This window comes from Aphelocoma coerulescens, chromosome 2 (assembly GCF_041296385.1).
Source record: "Aphelocoma coerulescens isolate FSJ_1873_10779 chromosome 2, UR_Acoe_1.0, whole genome shotgun sequence".
In the NCBI taxonomy this organism is placed as follows: Eukaryota; Metazoa; Chordata; class Aves; order Passeriformes; family Corvidae; genus Aphelocoma; species Aphelocoma coerulescens.
Genome location: NC_091015.1, coordinates 99,152,162 through 99,172,778, shown reverse-complemented (window position 1 = coordinate 99,172,778; position 20,617 = coordinate 99,152,162). Strand labels below are relative to the sequence as shown.

Sequence of the window (20,617 nt, the reverse complement as noted above, 5' to 3'; positions counted from 1 at the left end):
GGCTACTGGCAAGATTAAAGCTGTCTGCCATCAATAGGCAATTGCAAGGATAACAGCTGACAGAACCATGGTCCACACTCAAATGAGGGAACTCATAACCCTACAATGCAACAGGCCAGTCTGGCACGAAGCCACTTAGTGTTTGAAGTATTATGTACTTAGGGAGACGGAAGTAGTCTGATAAAGGGTGTCTTTATATAAAAATTGTATCTAATACACACAAATCACAGTACATTTCCTCACCTGAAGATAGAGTGGATGGGTGCAGCTTCCAGAGCAACACAAGTTCCAGCCCCACTATTCTCTGCACTGACTTGTTGAATATGGAGGCTTGTGGGTGATGAAACCACGAGAAAGCTGAGTTATCTACAGGAGCAATAACTGCTGTGGGAGGTGGGTGAACCTTGTCTTGACATTCTGTTAAACAGATGTCCTCAGTCATTTGTCTATTTCCTCATAAAGTGCTTGGTAGGGTTCCTCTACCTTAGGTCATGAACACATTTCGTCATCAAAACTGAATGCAGGGAGATATTTTCCTTCCATGTTTTATAGACAATGCAAAATTACATTTCTCAACCTAGATCTTCACTCTCCCTGCTTCACTGAACTTTGTCGTGTCTCTAACTGGACTAGACATAATATCTTGGCTTGTAAAACTCTTGGCCTGCTGCAGATCACATTAAACTGAGTTATGGAATGTATTTTGGAGGCAGTGACAATAAAAATAAAACTTTCAAACGACCTTTTAGGTTCTTCAAGCAATTTTTAAAACATTTGCTAAAGAAACATAACATAGAGAGAAAATAACTTTTACTCTTGTCACAAGAAAAGCCCGCTGAGATCCCATAACCAAGAAACTAAATGTTGTTTTTCTGGGGTTAGAGGGTGTGATATTCTTTGTTAATCATGAAATCTAGAACTCTATTTTATATCCTGGCAAAATGCAGTGTGTTTATGATGAACTCAATGAATTTGACTCTGCCTGTTGGGTCAAAATCTACAGATACACATAGCCCTCACACTACACTGGAAAAGTTTTAAAAAAGAGTAATTCCCTAAGCATAGCTTTGTCAGAGAATATAATTATCTAGGCTTTGGTTGTTTTTTTAAAGAGCAAATAGCACTTCTAATTTCCTCTCTCCCTACCTTTTTTTTTTTTTTAAACAGATTCAACAAACAGTAAAGATCAGCCAGACTGGCTTCATTTATTCCTACATTTGCAATGGCATTTGGCATGTGTATCTACATTTATGTGAGTCACTTGTAAGGCAGAACAGATATGACCATTCTCCTGCTCAGGCAGTCACAGAATGAGTGCCATTCCTGCTACAAAGACGTGGCAGCCACAGAACTTTCCCTCAGGCCCAGCTAGAAAGGTAATGCAGCTGCAAGTTGCTTATTTGGAACGAAGAAAATTCCCATGTGGCTGTAAATTACACAGTGAAGACAGCAGGAAGGACAAATTATAAGAGACAATGCAGGCCAGCTCCATCATCTCCTTTCATTTAATGTATCTTAGGGTTTTTTTTTCTGTTACCTATCCACATCCAGCTTGCACACTTGGTCTACATTCTCATACATTTACATTTAACACATTGTCTTGGGCTTTACTACAGCGAGTCCAGCAATGGCAATTTGCAACTCAAAAGTTCAACCCAGACACTCTTGCTCATATTTTCTTATTTTAATACTTGTCATATTTTTATACCACCGTATATAGGTTATATAGGTTCATTATGCACATATCATTGCTTAATACCAGTAGGCCTAAATGCTTAATAGAAATACTATAACAGTATGTGTAGAGATTTTCTTATGGAGACTTGTGGGTGAATTTTTGGACTATATCACACACTTCTCTGAAGAAGTAGAGACAACTGAAATGTGGTCTTTGTCTGGGTCAGCCACACAGAAAGCTCCTGGAACCAACACATTATTATGAATTATTCTGCAGCTTTGCTTTGAGTCCTGTCAACACTTCATAGATGGCAGAAGTCTTTCCTAACAAGAAATTTTGTAGTTCACAACCAACTCTGGGTATGACTTATGGTGGCTGTGACATAAAGAGGAGTCTAGCAGTGGGAAAGGGCAAACTGGCACTTCATAAGGAAAGCTAAACTTGTTTTTCATCTCCAGGTGGCTTATGTTATAGGGAACAAAAAGTAACATTGCCTTAGAGAACCTGGGCTGCATGAAGAGCATATGGGCTTTCAAAGTAATATTTAACATGTAGTTGAAACTGTTGAAGTTTCCAACTGTATGTATTTCACAGATCATCATTTCCACAGTCCCAACAGTAGAGCAGAAAAGAAGATTTAACTCCTTCTTTGAATGCCTTCTATGACAAAATCCCCTTGATATTCAGGACTTACATGAATTCAACTATAAAGAGTTACTAATAAAAGCAATCCTGCTGCCACCTCTTTCATAATTTCTCCCACTTGACTTCACCAGTCAGAAGTGATTCCACAAATAACAGGTAAAGCATCAAGTGCATAAAGCTCACCAACAACCATGTCTGCATGACTGAGTATATAGTGAGTCATGACTGAGTCACTATACACTGTTCAAGACTAGACTATACATTAACAATGCACAGGTTGGAAAAAGACAGGAGATGGGATACAAAAAGTAAACCATCTAATGTAAGTGTTTAAGGCCTGCAGCCTTTACATTTCATTTGGAATTTAAAAATGACCCACTAAGGGGGTTTATCAGGCTCTGAACACAGAGATGTCTCTTGGGGAGTGACTTGGCAGAGGACTGTGGGGAAGTTTGAGCACCTGGGCTCTGCGGAATGCAAATTAATTTTCCCCATTAGGAATACACTCTGGGGAATAAAACCGTAAAAAGCATCATATCAGGTGAAAAATAATTGTGATGAAAACAATGTTGTAATTACACTAATCAGGTGGTGTTATTCTGCCTAGAGAAAGCGAAAGCCATATATATACTTATATAAATTATTTCTTGTCCATAGTGCTGGGGCAAGATAAATCCAAAATAGCTTTTTGTGAAACGTTTTCATTCTTCTTCTAAGAGAGACTTCCCTGCAAACACTTCTGACACTCGTGTCCAAGCAAACCCCTGCCTTCCCAGCTCCTCCTGCTAATCTCCTTGGTGGCAGCAGAGGGCTCCCTTTGGCAGCTGTGGCAGAGCCACGCTCTGGAAAGCCACACAGGAGATCGGGTTTGTGGCCGCCCTTCCTTTGTAAGGCAGTGTGAAAAGCTGCCCGGTACCTCTCTGCATTCTCCCGTTCTCAGATGAAGTGCTTTCCAGAATAACGCGGTGATTTTGTCAGCCAGCAACTCACTGCTGCAGAGTTCTTACTAGGATGCTGAAAGTCATAATCTTTCAGGAAGGAAGGATGATGCAAATAAGGAATAAATTACTGACTGGAGATAAATTTGCAAGTTACTTTAATACAGAAGAGAGCAAACAAAATACTTATCAACTTTGGATTAATGGTGTGCCACTCAACTATCCATATTTTTTAAATACTTAAAATTTAGGTATCCTACTTTTGGGAATTAATCCTGTGACAAGAATTCAAAAGCCTTTACCTTTAAAATACATCAATTAAAATAAAATCAGAGGGCAACGTAGATGAATTCACTGATGCAGTGAATAGCAAACTGGTAAAAGTGAAAACAACAGTTTGTATCTCCTGTAAGATGCAAACAAATGGAGCAAAGTTATTTTTTTCCCCTACAGAACTACAGTTGAAGAAGTAGCAAAACTGTGTACTGTAATGGAAGTATTTATACAGAAAATGTCAATGCCAATATGCAGTGGGCAGGGAACAGGAACAGCTTTATTTCCTACATATAATACTGACATCACTTGCTCTGTATCAGCTGCTCATCTCCTGCCAGTTTCCTCCTCATTACCTTCAGTCTGCTCTCTCCTGAAATTAAGGAAGTGCCACTTGGCCAGGAAGAGATGGCGAGAGAGATTCCAGCACTTGTAAATCCTCGTCTAGAAGCCCATGAGGAGTTGCATTTGGTTCTCCCAGTGCTGGAGACACAGCACAAGGATGGTCTGTCTATGCTGTCAGATCCGGGGGGGACACCAGCTTCACCTGGATGGGCATTTAGTCCCATGAGGTGACAGCCACTCTAAAACCAGCTGGGACTACCCAGCATAGCAGCAGTTTTCTCCTTGTTCCTACACAACCCCTTTGTGCTTGGGTGTTGTAATGTACATGCACTTATGAATGTCTGTGTAGTGTTCATATCCCTATTCCCCCTGTGAAGTGAAATAAACAGAGATAAAAGATATTTTATAGTTTTTGTAAACATTGGATATTTAATTCTGATGTAACACATCAATGCAGCGACTTCTCACCCCTTCCTCAGTTGCTGTATTACAACAATGCTGCCCCATTCTGAGCAAATACAATCCACAGTATCTCTAATAGTGGTACAGGAATCCAACATAAAGTTAAGGAATAAACATATTGGTGCAGGTTGGGTTAATTTGACATCTGACTTCAAAAAAAAAAAAAGCTGTTTCAAGCAGAAAGTTTGAGGCTAGGAGCCCCAAAAGAAATAATTTCTATCAGAATAAAAATCATTCTAGAAATGACTCACAGATTCCTCTAAAATAGTGAGTGGAAAATGAATTTAAGCCTCTTTTACAAGCAATTTTTTAAACTAGATATTTAAACCAGCCTTTCAAAAAACGTTTTGTTTTGAAGGCTACATGACGTAGAACTGTACAGGATGATTGCAAGTTTCCTCTACAGTGCTAGGACCAGGCAAACACTCTTGAACACACCCTGAGGTATGAGAGACAGTTTGAAACTCATGGAGACTGCCAGCAAAATATATAGGTACTATACATTCGAACATGCAAAAAGTAGAATGTCTACCCCTGTCTGTCAAGATCAGATATCTTAAAAGAAAGCTATTAAAAAACCCTGTAACACACATTGTAAAGCAGAAACTGAACACTCATAAATAAATGTGTGCCAACTTAGAAATGATATTACTATCAACAATCACAATTACATATGTTATCAATTACAATGGACAAAACAGAAAATATGGAACCAGCTATTCAGCCTCAAGATTTAAATAATTTTATAACTATCAAAAGTCATGGTAAGTTCTATGGGTTATGCAGCTAATGGCTAATGGTTATGCAACATGATGGCAGGTAGGGTGTTACTTAGGCAAAGGTTGGACTTGATTAACTTAGAGGTCTTTTCCAGCCTGGATGAGTCTGTGTTTCTATGATTCTACCTCTCCTGTTTGTTCTCCTACAGCTTTTGATGTTGGCCTCTGGCACAGATGAGATATATGACTACAGAGACCTCACCCTGATCAGATACATCAATTTCTACAGCTTATTGTGGTCAACTGTACTTATTAGTAATTCATTAACTATTACTAGTAATTTAAATTTATTGGTTTTGTTTTTATTTATTGTAGATCACGGAGTTTAGTTCTCCTATTTTTGCAAAGACCTTGACATCCTAAGGATGGAAGAATGTATTACTTAAAAGGCATTTAAGACACAAGCTATCTTGGCATCTAATGGAGATAACCTTCCAGCTGCCAGAGCTCTAAGTGCTTTATCTCGCATTCTATTTTCATTCAATAATTACATTTTTATTAACCGGGTATTGACCTTTTGAAGGCTCAGTACTTTGTGTAGGAACAAACAGACTTTGATACTGAATACCATCAGTCTTACATTTTGTAAATGCAAAGAATGGTTCCTAAATGTGCATCACTAACTAGATTACTCTGCCCCATTAGATTACTCTAACTCCTGATAGGATCCAGCTACTCAAATCCTAAGTAATTAATTGCAAATTCTAAGTGAAGTTGTTTTCCTCTAAAGCATTTTATATAGTCTTTCTTCTTGCAAGGTTTTCATTTTTTTAAAAGTATAATTTCCATTAACTCCTGCTCTTAGTCAGGCTATAAATACCAGAAGAACAGTCTCCCTCCTGGTATTTTGGCACTTCTGTACATTTTCAAAGCCAGAAAAAGTAAGTGGAGAGACATGAAACTGAAAAATAATGAAAATAACAAAGAAAATATGAAAAAAAAGTTAAATAATGCACCCTATGAATGCTTAACAAAAAAACATGCACCTTTGGATTCAAATAGTGTCCCATGTAGTATTTTGTTTGATTACAAACATGTTTATTCCAAAGCAGCGCTGCATGTGGTACTAAAACTTGTCTAAATCTGGTCTCCATGCCTGGTCCTTTGGCAGAGCTCTTTCCCACATTTAAGCACCTGATGACGGCAGGCTGATTTCTATTTCACTTTTTCAGTATGAAATACCTGACCTAGCATGTTCTGCAGTTAAATTTAATCTACCAGCCCTGAGTTCATTTGTCTCAGATTCAGGTAAACTTGACTCAGTTCCTATCTCCACCTACTCAGGTGGTGCCTCAGACCCATTTCTGCATCATGATTGCAAGAATTTTTTACTCCCTGCAAGCCATTATACAAATAAATCAATAAATCCTTATGAGATGTTTCCATACCTCAAGGGTCTGTCACAGGGTGTGTTAGTAGGCTAGCACATGATTTCAAAGCTTGATAGAACAAGGCATTATCATGTCTCTCTCTTTTTTAATCATCACAAATCAGTTTGATTAAGTTACCTCACTTGAATATTAGATTAAATTGTGATTCAATTATTATGTGTTCCAAACCTTCTTCTCTAACTCAAATCTAAAGCAGATTTTCAATTTTAATAAAATCTAAGAATAACAGGAGTGTGCACACACAGAGACACTCAGAGATAAAACACTGTGTGGGAAAACAAGCCTCTCACTCTGTGCCATCCCCATGCAGTGTCTCCAGCAGCATCTGATAAAACCATCACTGTGCTACTCATCATCAAATCCCAGTCACACCTGGGCCCTACATTATAGTTCATCATCCAGGGTCAGATGAAGATCTAGCTGCAAAAACTGCTGAATAGTCAAGCAATCTTTAAAGAGCTATTTCCTTTCAAATATATAACCCTGTTTAGCTCAGCATTCACAAGTGCTGCCTTATGTATGTCGGAATTAGTGCAAATATCTTCCATATGCTTATTCATGTTTAATAATAAACTGGAGTATGACTTTTCCTGATGCTGACTCATAGGAATTGTATCATTCTCCTGAGACAGATCCATCCAGTTCAATGAGACCGACACAGAGATGGCACCTCAGCAAGAGTCTAATTCTGAGCAGACTGGTTTTCTGTTAAGGGATCAATATTTAAACAGACAGCCAGGACAAGAAAGAAAACAGTATTCCTATTTTCTATTATGGAGTTGTCGGGGAGCTCTTTAAATAAATATACTCAAGTAAAAACTGTATCTTATGGATGATACTGCTAGTCTTTATGAAATTTGGATTATCAAGTAGAGTGATTCCTAAAACTTCCTTATCCCAACTTTCCCTTGCACTCATTGTTTGTTATAGCACCCTTTGTGAAGCCTTTCCTAAACTTATAGAACCAGACAATCCTAATTATATTATCTTTATTTCATTGCTAAGTTGAACAATTCCCTATAATGTTATAGAAAACCTTCTTGCAGAAAGCTGTCCTCAAACTTCAAGAACAGAAACAGCGTATTTTCAACTTAATTTAATGCTTAATTTTTATGCTTTTAAAACATGCTGAACTGACATCTCTAGTGGCTGGGGTCTGTTTTTTACACACAGAATATAAACATAAGAGGAAAAAAGTCAGAAAAATCTTCCCATGGGAACTTGCTTTGAAGCTGTCTCTGAACAATTACCTTGAGGGGGTGACAGAGCATTTCAGTTTCTGTGGCTCATTCAATCCTGGGCTTTCTGATGAACAAATACTACTGCAATGTTATTGTCTCAGATATAATGCCACTCTAGGATATCTGGTAGGCAGGTCACTGAACGACTGTCATAAGGCAGTGACTTCCAGTTGGTTACTGTAACTCTAAATGACAAATTTTATCCTGAAGATCTTCCACAGTGTAAAGGTCTAGCACAGAATCTCTCTCTTCAGATCATCAGTTGTTATGCACTTACCATGTACCTTAGATTTCTGTAATTCACTTCAGCTCCCACTGAACAAATTCCTTCCTACTAGTCATATCTTGATTTATCAGTGACCCTTCCTATCTTCAACCAACAGACATTTCCATCTGTCTTTTGTTGGATGACTCCCTGCCTTACTCCTCCTCCCATTTTATAGTTCTGATGATTAGCCCAAGCTTTCAAACTCTTCTACATCATTATGCCCTAACCAAGCTCTCTACATACCAGATATGGTCACGCTGCTCAACAGCCACAAAAGGTAAAATGCTTCAAATGAACATGTCAAGATGTCTCATTTTCCCATTGCAACTGCTTCCTGAATTTAACATAACCTTTTCCATAAACCTATTTCTGCTTTCCCCTAGCTATAAATGACTTGAATGATTAATTTCTTTTTTTTACTTCACATTTCACTGTCTTTTTTTATGGGAAAAAAATCTCTTGCCCATGAGAACCTTCTGCTGGAACCACAGCAAATGTTTATAGTGCAACTGCATATAAATCTTTTGGGTTTCTGATTTTGCTAAAAACATGCATCTCGGTTCATGCTCACTAAAATCTTAGCTGAATGCTAAGTGAGCCTGACAAGGTTTCCAGTTGTGTACTGAAAGCAATGAGATGTATGCAACATGATGCACAGGGAAAAAAAATCACTCCTTTCAAGTGAGTTTCTCTTTGATGTCTGTGAATAGATTGAATACCAAGCTCATGGCAAAAGCCAAAAGATGTGTATGAGAGTCTGAAGATTGAAGGTGGTGAATCAAACCTATTAGATAATAGGGTCTCTTTGTTCTACAGGTAATAAATATTATAGTGCCTGCTAATCTAAATCATTGAGATATGCCTAAAAATATACTTTCTTGTATGTTTATGTGTTTCTAACTGGAATGTCTTCTTCTCATTTAACTCACATCATGCATTAGCAAGGGCTGATGTCTCTTCATTTCTTGGAGATGTCATATTATCAGTCCAGCTGAGTGTATTTTAAAGATATACTACTTCATTAATTCATCATCCAGGTATATCGACTACCTATCAGAGTGAAACAGCTCAGTTAGGATATTCTCCTTCCACACTTCTGCACAGCTAAAAGGGACACTAAACTACTGAACTTTATGTTTGTTTTGAAACTGTCTTTTAGCCCACTTAAGAGTCTCATCCAGATCTTGAAGAACAAACAAGCACAAGAGCTGAATTCTATCATGATTAATTACAATGGAAATCAGTCCCAGCCTAAACATTTACTGACTGTTTAATCCCTGTTAATGTTTTTACTGAGTATAAAAGACAGTTCAGTTGAAAAATATATAGTATTTTTATTATCATTATCCTGTTCTGTTGTTTCTGCAGCAAGTGCTTCCTTGGGAAAAAAGGTATCTGGCAAAAATTAGGAATAAGAGGTTTTGGTATACGTGTGTATGCAGACAGTGTTGCTAACAGAGGAAATATTTCAGCATGGGATAAACCATGGAAATAGGGATAAACCATGGAAATAGGGATAAACCATGGAAATAGGCAAACATACAGGAGATTTATTTGCTATGCACAAGCCAACTGCAGCAGTCAGCATGTGCAGAACACCAGAACTGTGTGGGGAAGTGGGTAGGAGCAGGTGATGCCACAAAGAGGTAAGGCACAGTGTATGACAGAAAGTAAGACAGACAATCCAGTGTCAGCTCATTTTCTTTGTTTAGAGACTGGCTCATCTGACCAGAGTGTCCACTTTTCCTCTGCTCTTGCTACATGCAGAAGTTCTGCTCTTAGCATGTTGGGGAAAGTGAATATGCTTTCAGCACAAGCTAGTTTATAGCAAATACCAAATGTCTTTGATCACCCATTATGTTAGAACAACTCCACAAAAAAGGAAATCTGTGTCATTTTTCACTCACTGTTGTTGTCTCCTCTTTGTCCTAACTTCCCAGAAATGCTAAAAAAATGGATGGAAAGGTAGTCAAAAAGCCACATATGGTTAATGATGTTAAACACTAAAATCTTACGTTCTTTGAGTAGTTATCCTTCTCATAGTATTTGTACAAGTTTCTGCACATGAGAAAAAAAACCAACAAACCCAGAAAATTCATCACCTCTTAAACATTGGATTTACTAAAGCATGAAACCAAACTCCTCATACTTGGGTGCCGCAGCTCAGCCCCAAGGCCACACTACACCATTGAAAGACCACCTTATAAATGTGCTACCTTTTCTTCCCAGTGGAAGTTAAACTCCTCTATAACCACTTTGCAGCCAAGCAGCAGTAGACATTTTGTTTTCAGGGCTGCGGAAAGATAGCACACAGCACGAGAGAGAAAGATTTTAAAAGGCGAAATATCTCAAACTACTTTTTGCTTTATGAATAAATTCAGCTACAGACACAACTATTAATCTTTATGCCAGTTCACAGTAGGTTACAGCATTTTAAGCAGTCTCCATCTGAGGTCCTGATCTGACTTCTCTAGTTATGCATAGGTACTGTCATAAAGCACCATAAACCATTCTTGCCTGTCTGCTAAGGACATTTCAAGTTCTGTAGAAGACAGAGTCACCCACTGCATACAACACTGTTTAAACTATAGCAAGAGGAACATAAGCCAATCACCATCACACACTCAAGCCACTTCCAATGCATGTCTGCCTACCAAAGGCCTGGATCCTACACCAGCATACATAAATATTTGCATGTTTGCTTATTTTGAGCAATTTAATAGCCTTATACTCACACGACTTCCTATTTGCTCGTGACCGCTTCCTCTCTCTAGGCACCGCTCGCTGGCTTGGCACTTGGGTGGCGGACTTGACAATGCGATCCATGATCTCATCCGCGGCGTCATCCGTTGCGTTTGGTGAATCGTCGTTGCCAGCATTCCATGAACCGATACGGCCTGGAAAAGCCCAGCAAGTGAATTCAGGGAAAAAAAGACAGGAAAAGCCTCTTGTGTCACTTTGGTTTTGCAACTGGGTTTTTTGGGAAATTACAGCAGGCAGCTCAGTCATCCCGACTTCAATTCAAAGAAGACTCTGCCTAATGGAGAATATTTCTAAATAATACCCCAGAGTCTTTGCTGCACCAGCAGAGAGCCGAGAGGCTCAAAAGCAATTACTATATATATAGTATACACACACACACACACACACACACACACACACACACTTTCTATTCCTTTCAGCCTCCATGTCTTGCTCTTGACCACACAACTGGCAAATGCCTGCTAGAGGCTGCCTATAAGCCAAGGATGGATAGTGTTGTGTGACCATGTTTCTCTCTGCTCCTATTACAAAGACACTAGAAGACACGGCACATGTTAGAGATTGATGGAAATCAGAAATACAGGTTCTTTGTACTGAAAGAAAGAAACAAAGAACAATTTCTGAGCATCTGTATAATAACCTAAGTGCAAAGGAGACAAGAAAAGGGCACAAGGTCTGGTTTGACATGTCTCATCCCCATCACAATGAAGAATTCACCTTCTTATTACAGAGCTGTATGTGTCCTGGCATGACTGTGTTCTGTTATGAGCTGAAAAGCTGAAAGCAATTTTGGTTAAAACCACAAACAAACAAGTGACCCATGTTTCTGAATCCAAGGCTCTGGAGCTCCTTACTCCACAGAGCATTGTGTAACACATCTTTGGGTTCTTCCACTACTGACTACTGCTCTGTGTGCGCTTTGTTTTTAAATAATTTGAAGGCTAGTGTGCAGTGCGAACACTGACAGTGAACTTTGCAGAAGAGTGGGTGTGGTACAATTGCAAGCAGCTAAGAAATCACCAACAAGGCCATGCTATGTGACATCTCTGAAGTCCATAAAGAATAGCTTTGATTAGGCCTTTACTCTGCTGCCTTGTCTCCTGGCTCTTGTCAGGAGCAGTTGTATTACAACAGTGCTCCTGACAAGCTCCTGTCTGGCTCACCCATCTTCTGCCTCTGCTGTTCTTCTGGGGAACAAGCTGACTCTCACAATCAGGACACTCTCCTCGTTAGCATTCAGTGGATTACTTCAGCTGTTCAGCTTGTTGCACTGCAGCTTGAATTATTTAATCTTCGTACTTTAGTTAGCTGACTGGCTTCTTACACTGGGGCTGTGAAACCTCTGAATTAGACAGGGTCATGATTTCAAGCCTTAATAAACTACACACACACACAGAGGTGGATGCGGTGGATGTGCTATCAGTTGTATCAAAAAGTATCAAGAAAGTGTAAGATATCCAGATATGAAGGAGAAGAAATACCAGAGCAGGAAAATGAAGCCTTGAATTTTGGTGCATCACCTTTACTCCAAAACCATCTTCCATGTATTACATGTATGGGAGTGGTGAGGGGAAGACAAAAGCAAGTATCCATTACCTTTGCAGTTTAGCAGGGAGGTGGTTAAAAGAGACATCATCTTTTTCCTACTCATTTTCCTCTCCCCAGTCATACATAAAATGCTGCAAGGTCTTTTCACTTGAATTTGAATTGCTACTTTCTACTCGGTTCTATTGAAAATAAAGGGAAAACCACATCCTGAATTCTCCAGATGGCCCATTTTGCTTTCATGATGAGAACAAGGATCGGGGTGTTAGTGGGCATTCACCATCATCATGCAGAGAGAATTGAGAATTTCTGCAGGCTTGGACTCCTGACGCCCCTACTCTGGCTGTGACCTATGTATTCAAACTTCAGGTAAATTCTTCTTCATCCCCATGCCCCAAATCACTTCTACCGTGAAAACACCACTGGGATGTTCTCCTTCCCCTTCCACCTTTTCTGCTGTGAGTGCTACCCAAGGGGGACATGACCCACGTTTGGGCCCCTGCATGGCTACCACAGCACAAGAAATGTGGCCCAGAGGGAACCCTGGCGCTTACCTCGGCTGGCCCGGCTCCGAGTGCGCACGCCGAGCGCCATGGTGCTTTCCCCGCCCACCGAGGAGGTCTTCAGCACAGCCTTCATGTTCTCGTGCTCGGCAGCGTCCTCAGCATACTGCAGGCCCTGTGGCTGGCTCTGGCAGGGCGGGGAGCTGCTGGAGAACTTGCCAGACTGCAGGAGGAAAAGGATTTGTTGTTTCAACTGAGAACAGCATGGACAATAGGCCAGAGTCTCGACTGCAAATCGCAAGGAAAAAAGTGTCCTCCCAGGCTTGGTTTGGAGTGCAGCTATTTCCAAAAGAGCCCAGCAACAGTTGTTCCTCTCCCAGAGTATTCACCCTGACCAGAAATAAACCTGAACCAGGGTGACAGAAGTCAGAGGAAAAACAGATGCATTAGCTCAAGCTTTGTAATTTTGACCTTATGGCTGAGAGTAAAAGGTACAAAGCAAAGACTTGCTTTGAAACCTTCGATCCAGACTGGGCCTGATCTGGGGTCAGGCATAATCCTGAGAGGAACAGCATGAGACCCAACAGAAGAAAGAAATTGCTTTTTTTTTTCTCTCTACAATCAATTTCAGTAGCAAGGCAAAATGGGGAGAGTGGTCTAGGAAGAGACACCTTTCCCTCTTGCCTCTCTGCCTTGCTGCACAGAAAGCTCCCAAACTGCTCTAAAACACAATTCTCTACAAGTAACAACACATTACCACTAACACTTAAAAAATCCCTGGTCCCAAAACACGCAGCCCAACTTTTTGTGGCCAAAACACAAAAATTGCAGTCAGAAGTTAGAAGAACAAACGAAACCTTACAAGAGATTGAGGAATCTGCCCTCTGGTTCCCTGTCACCACGACTGCATGAACAACAGCAGCTACACTAGCTAGGCACACACAGGGTGGTGCTGCAGCAGCCCCACCAGTTACCAAAACAACCATCTAGGAGCGGGTGGGAGCAACAGAAATGGGTACTTTCTAAGGAGAAGGTCCTGCATTGCTGGGCTGCTCTCCCTTCCCAGACTCTGCTTGCAAAGAGCTTGGGTGCTGGCGTTCGCCACTATGCTCTTATCTACAGAAAGGTCAAAGCACATTGAAAATACAGCCCTGGCTGCAGGAAATACCAACCCTGTTGACAGCAAACAGGCATCAACAGATAATAATAAACCTCAGTACTCTCAGTCATACCAGCCCAGCATCAGACACCGAAATATGTTATGTTTTTCCTTTTAATCTTTCTTACTCTGACTAATTCAACACAGATGAAAGGACAAGTGCTGCATTCTCTTCTTCCTTTGCATAATAAACAACATTAATTTTTCACTTGGTGATATCAAGCCAGTCAGTCAAAGGGATGCAAACCTGCAAAGCCCTTCTGTTAGAGAATGGTAAATTGAAACAAAAGACTGGTCCCTACTTTCAGAGCTTTGACCAAGTCCCCATGTCAAGACTGAAAATTGAAAATGTTTAATCTGGAAACCAATGATAAGATGATTCTATTTTAACATAGTGACTTTTTGGGGTAAGATAGCAAGTTAACTGAGTAGCAAAACAATAATCCATACAAGGCACTGAGCTAAATATACCAGTACGAGACCTATTTTTGATGGTGAGAAGTTTGTTTTCTTGTTAAAATATTAGCTCGCAACATTTTGATGTGAAAAGTATGCAAGTGCTAGAGTTTCACATGTGAAATTAAGAGACAGAAAAATATTAGAGAAAAACTCCTATGAAAATGCATGCCATTTTTGCATTAAGACTACTCTCTTAAAGTGGGTTGTTCAGCTAATCAATACAATCTCAAAAAAATCCCAAAGGATAAACCCTTCACATAACTGTTAGTTCCTACTCACATAGGTTAGTTACATGTCGGCATAAACAGGCAAATTCATGTAATTTTCTTTCTGTGCCCCAAGCTCTGCAGCACAAACCATCACTGGGGGCGAAGCTCTAGAGCCAAAGGTTTTATTTAATTTCCTTAATTTTCACATGTTGCCATAAACTGCTGCCCAAACCCCAGCCTGTTGAGCAAATGACCACCACTATGAAACAGTGAGCATTAAGCCACATTGTTTATGTTCAGCAAATTGAAGAAAGCTCTAATGCTGAACGAAAAATGCATTGCAAAAAAGATACTCCTCAAGTCAAGAAACCATTTTATTATGAATATAGCTAGAACACCACCTTCAGGAGCACTTTATGATAGATACATGAACTACTCCATGGCTCACCTTTATGATGACTGAAGTATCTCATTCTCAATTTATACAGCAAGGCAAATAATTATGATTTGCTTAACATCCCTATGTCCTGATGCTTTTGAACACTTTATAAAATAATACCATTACTTAATGAGTATGAAATTATCCTGGTAATTCATAGCCCAAGGTGACTTATGATCCCCATAACATTTAGATCACTGATGTTTTGGGTAATGGGGATACTTTGCAGTACATTACAGACAGAAAGGAAAAAAAATGAGGAAACTTAAAATTATTAAGACCTCAGATAAGGATATCCTTATTCAAGAGGACAGGTATGCATATGGTTAAAGCTAACTGTAAAAATGCATTCCTATGATTGAGACAAAAAGGTATGAGAAAAATGTTTGGTTCATAGTTTCAGTCGAGCAGATGGAGTTGAGCAGTCCATACTATCTGAGTTAGAAATTAGATGCCACAGCACACAGGAGACACAGGATGACATGCTTTTTCAGAGAACCATACCTCAACATCCTCTTCTTCATCCGTCTGCCACTGGAAACAAAGGACAAGGTGGAGAAGGACAAACAGCAAGATTTAGGAAAGACAGCACCATCAAACCATGACAGAGTAAGAGGTAACCATGGTACTGTTTATGCAATAGGAAGATGCAAAAATAGAAGACATATAAGGAATTCATTCCTTAGACAATCAGCTTGCTCTTTTAGTTTTGTTGTTTTTTTTTTTAGCTGACAGTATGTAGAGCAGACTGTCACTGTCAGTAGTGTATATAGAAATTTCCTTATTTTTCTTATGGAAATGGTGAACTGAAACTACCCCTAACCCATCCTGTTTCTCTCCCTTGAGTCATGCAGTTGTTTGCCCACTTTTCACCCCATGGAAACTGACAACACTAGGAAGGACTCCCTCTCCTTTTTCCAGGTCTGGGCAGCACAGGGAGGTCCTGGCTGTTGTTTCTCTCAGTGCAGAGGTCAACTTCTTGGCAATTCCTTTTCTCTACACTTAAGTGTTTGTTTTAATTCCTTTTTTGAACTGGGGCTTTTCAACTTCCAATTCAACAGAGCACTCAAATAAAATGCTGGGTAGTCTTTCAAGAAATGCTTGAAGTTCTTCAGTAGCTGAGTGATACCTGATCCTGGAAATCAGAGAGATGCAATTATCCACTGTCATTCAGGGCTTTCACCCTCTGTGACAGGCATGTAAAACTATCTTGACAGTCGCATTACATTAAATGCACAGACATACAAAAATATTTTGGGATATGGAGTATTCTTCAATTTGGGGATTTACAGAGAATTAGCAAACTATTTAGATCTGTGTTCCCAAATGCCTGGGGAATTCTTCATTGGGTTAGAAGATGCCCCACATGGAAGTTTCCCAAAGTAAAACATGGCTTCTCAAGTATCTGGGCTCCTTGTTTCCATAATTTTCAGTTTGATTGTTTATAAAGTGCAAACATAGTCCAGAAATTCTATGCATTTTTTTTATTTGCGGGTTTTGTTTTGTTTTTTTAGAAGAAGCATTCCACCAATACTATTCCCCTCCCTAGTGTTACAAATACATATTTTTGACCTTATCTCCACCTCAGCTCTGATTTCTGTCTGGGATTGATACATTCTGTTCCAGAAACATCCATCATTAAAAATGAAAGCCTGATTTACTTTGGCCCTCAGCTTAGTTTCAGCACAATCTCCATAAGAAGATTAGCTGTGACTGCTGAGCAGCACATTAACATTACTTTTTAAGGGTATGTTTTATTCAAAGAGTGAGATGCTTATTTTAATTTGGACACAGTGGTACTGACAGAAACACAGGCAGTGCGTTTTGCAGAGGGACTGTGGCAGGTATGTTCCCTTTGCATTAATATTGTTTGTCTTTTTTCTGTCCCCTGGGGAGCAGGGAGTCACTCTATAAAGCAATTTTTCTGAAGAGGACCCCTCACTTTTTGTTGTGAGTAAGAAACAGATACAAGAATAGGAAGTATCAACATTCTTGTATTCTAATTCCATCTATCTATCTATCTAATCTAATACATCATTCTGTACATCCAACTAGTAAATAAAGGGCAGCAGGAGAGCAATTTAAGCTAAACAATACCAAAAGGCAGTCAGGGCAAGGTCAAATATCAGAGAACACACATTATAAAGACTGTGCTCCAAACAAATGTGTATTATATTATTACCTTACATCAAGCTAGATTTTTACAGGCTGAAGTCCCAGCTGCTGGCCTTCCTGCCCATTTAATCTAGCTAGAAGTGATTTGCTGTGGACTCACTTTAAGGGCAATGTACACTTCTCTGCTTGACTTTGCTCATCTCCAGTACCTGGGCATTACCATTTCTCTCCTTCCTGCTCCACATGGAGAGCACTCACTTGTAGAACCACTGTCCTACACCCAAAGCTACTCCAGTGCACAGGGGGAATAGTTCACCATCCCCTTCATATTTCCATGTCTGAAAAGCCATTTGCCTCCAGCAAATATGACAACAGGAGTAAAAGCAGCAAAATAAATAAATTAATCAACCTTATGTTTCACAAGAGAATCTGCTCTCACCCTGATGTGTACATTTTGCCTTGTATTTCCTTCTTTATCCCATCATTATAAAACCACTGAGACATGGCCATAAAGTAGGAATTTTTTAACATGTAATATTACCAAAAAGCAGTGAAAGAATATTGCTGTACTGAATACCACTTTCAGACATAAGATGTCAATTTTAAGGAAAAAAGGCCACTTGATTCTTCTGTCATTCTATATTGGATATTGCAGGACAGTTTGAGATTGCCTTCCTTCCCTTCCTCCTGCCCTCACATTTTTCCTTTAGGCTAGCATTTCTGTGCAGTGGATTTGCTGTTTCAAAATATTATGTCTATTACATAGCAATTTTGGAATTGAAACTCTTAAGTATCATGAAAAGCAGAGCTTCATAAATCTGCGAGACAGATGATTATATTATCTACTATTATTAAAAATCATTTAAAGCTGACTTGAATCTATAATTGCATTTCTTCCCTGTTTTGCTTGCTTGTTATTTTTAGAGTGCCTGAAATGAGTGCTATCATTGGCTAAAGCCAGATACAGGGTTACAGAGACTAGGCAATTTTCCCTGTGAAACTGTGGCATCTCACTATTCTTTTTTTTTCTTTACCCTCTCCTCCAGACAACATTCGCCAAGGTTTAAACTGACAGTGCCCCGTCCACTTCAGCTATTAAAGAACATATAAATACAAAGATATCTGTGGTAAAAGGCTAAAAGGAAGACTGGAAATATTCCCCATTGTGCTCCTCAGCCCTACTCCATGTGAGTAGTTGTTGAATCTGATGCAAGTTCTCCGTGCAAAGAGCCAGCAGACTCTCCATGCAACGAGCCAGCACCTCTCTGCCTTCCAAGTCTGCAGGGGGGACAAGGTTTAAGAGACACAGGCCTTCTCCTTAAGAACGGGGTTGGTTCTTATTCCTTTCCCACTTTTGCTAAAATCCCTCTTTATCTGCCTAAAAGCACTATACTGTGATGTGATAAAAATGAGATCCGGAGGAAACTTTCAAAAAGATAGGGAGGTAAATTTCAAATAACTGCACAATACTTCTAGGTCACCAAAAGCAGAAATTAAAATTCCATATGACTACTGCATATTATAACCACTTTCTACAAAAAAATTTATTTCCGATGTCAAGATCCCAACTTTCTTCTATCAGTATTTTCTAACTAGTGAATCACTGTCAGTGCATTACTGATCTATCTCCCCTTTCCAAGCCTTCAAATATAAAACAGTAAGAAAATCAAGACCAGATACAAACCACAGCCAAAACAAAACTACAATAAAATTCCACGTTTTCATCATTCTTCACACATAAATATCTTCCATCCTGCTGATTTGGAAACTTGTTTTGAGGTAGATATAACTTTGAAGTTGTCAGAGGAAGCCGTGACAAATAGTCTGATGCAACTTCAATTCTGTTTTAACATATACTGCAGTTCAAATAGAAGGTAAATGAGGGCATATTACTGGGCTATGGTTAAAGAGATTTAGCAAGTTCTGAAATAACTATGTGGCCACTTTAATAACTCCCTTAAAGAACATTCCTGTAAGGGCAATTTTAAAGACTGTTGGTTTTTACTCCTGCAGGCTTTTTGGTTTCAAGCTAATAGGACTGTTCTATAATTACAAATTAGTGATAGGCAAAATATGCTCCCTTTCTTAAGACCTGCAAGATATTTTTTGGTGTAACACTAGCTGTCAGATGGCATTTAATTCTTGCCAAATCTCAACACCATCTTGAGCTTATCAAGAGATCTTCTTCCAATAATACTTTTGTTCTGGGAAAGGCCTTGATGCCTCCTTTCCTCCATTTTCAGGAAATGGCCATTGTCCCTGTCCCTTGCTGATTCACTGTCAAGCCTAAGCCTTTTTCTGGTTTGAAAGGGTCCCATTTTTCTGCTTCCTGAACCCAGCTGCCAGTGACCAGAACTCTTTTCCCTCTTGTATTTTCTGCAGGAACAGGATATAGAGAAGCTTTCTGTCCTGCCATAGCAGTTGTTCTGGACAGATAATACAGAAACAGTACATTATATGGTAGGAACACAGTAGTAAAACAGTAACTCCTTTACATCTCAGTCTTGCTTAAACTAGTAAAAAGTGTCAAAGCTATGTGAGGGAATGAAAATTTTAATTTATGAAACTCTTTGGTTAACGCTGTCTTTTAGCTCCTTTAGAATACATCAGGAAAACCAAGAAGCAATTGCAGAAAGTGGTAAAACTTCTCCAGTGGTAGTTTTGAAAATTTGTATGACTGCATTATACCCTTTGTATAAAATCAGAGTCTCTTCCTGAACCTGAGACTAGACCAAAAGAAAAAATCCTTTGATAATAATACCGGTTTAACATTTTCTCTAGAAGGGGCAGGTTTCCAAATGTAAAGAGGATATTGCCAAGAAAGATCTACAAATGATCATGAGTCAATGACTTAAATACAATCTTAATTCATGTCAGTCTCAATACTTACATATATATATATTTATATTGATCCATGTTGCCTGAGCCATAAAACTGTAATCAGCTTAGGGCTTTTCATGCCAAAGGCAGGGGTAGCTTCATATGCAATGAAACACTTGCATCTAATCGAGACTCCAGATTTGGATTTTGAGACAGCTGGAAACTTTTATTAAGTACTGGCACTTCTTAAAACTTTATTTGGATTGAGTCAAACTACATCAACTTAAAAAAAAGATAGAAAAAAAATCAAGGGGATTTTAAAGCTTACTATGCTGAGAAAATGAATCTTATTTTAATTTATTCTATGAGTATGCAATCTTACAGTCAAAAAGTTTGCAGAGTAACATCTACTGTGGATATAAATTTGTCCATCCTTTCAGAATCCCAAAGCAGTCTGTTGCCATAAAATAGGCTGGTCTGTGCTTTAAAATTAAGAAGAAAATTGCTGTGCATGCACATGCAACATATGTATGTCTGTAATATATACACAGACATAAAAACAGATAAAATATCAAGGCTCAAGAC

At 39.2% G+C, this 20,617-nt stretch overlaps 1 protein-coding gene across 7 annotated transcripts in view; it reads right to left on the bottom strand.

Annotated features, from left to right (window-relative positions):
• FHOD3 (formin homology 2 domain containing 3) overlaps positions 1-20,617 on the bottom strand; it is a 378,731-nt gene that overhangs the window by 9,147 nt on the left and 348,967 nt on the right. For 4 of the 7 annotated variants that reach the window (XM_069004133.1, XM_069004135.1, XM_069004138.1 and 1 more), the window contains 2 exons: positions 12,883-13,054; positions 10,756-10,917 (listed from right to left, as the gene is read on the bottom strand). In XM_069004133.1, coding sequence (XP_068860234.1) covers positions 10,756-10,917; positions 12,883-13,054 — 334 coding nt within the window. Of the gene's footprint in view, positions 1-9,927; positions 9,966-10,236; positions 10,314-10,755; positions 10,918-12,882; positions 13,055-15,601; positions 15,632-20,617 lie in introns of all 7 variants that reach the window. The other 3 variants (XM_069004140.1, XM_069004134.1, XM_069004132.1) reach the window with 3 other exon arrangements.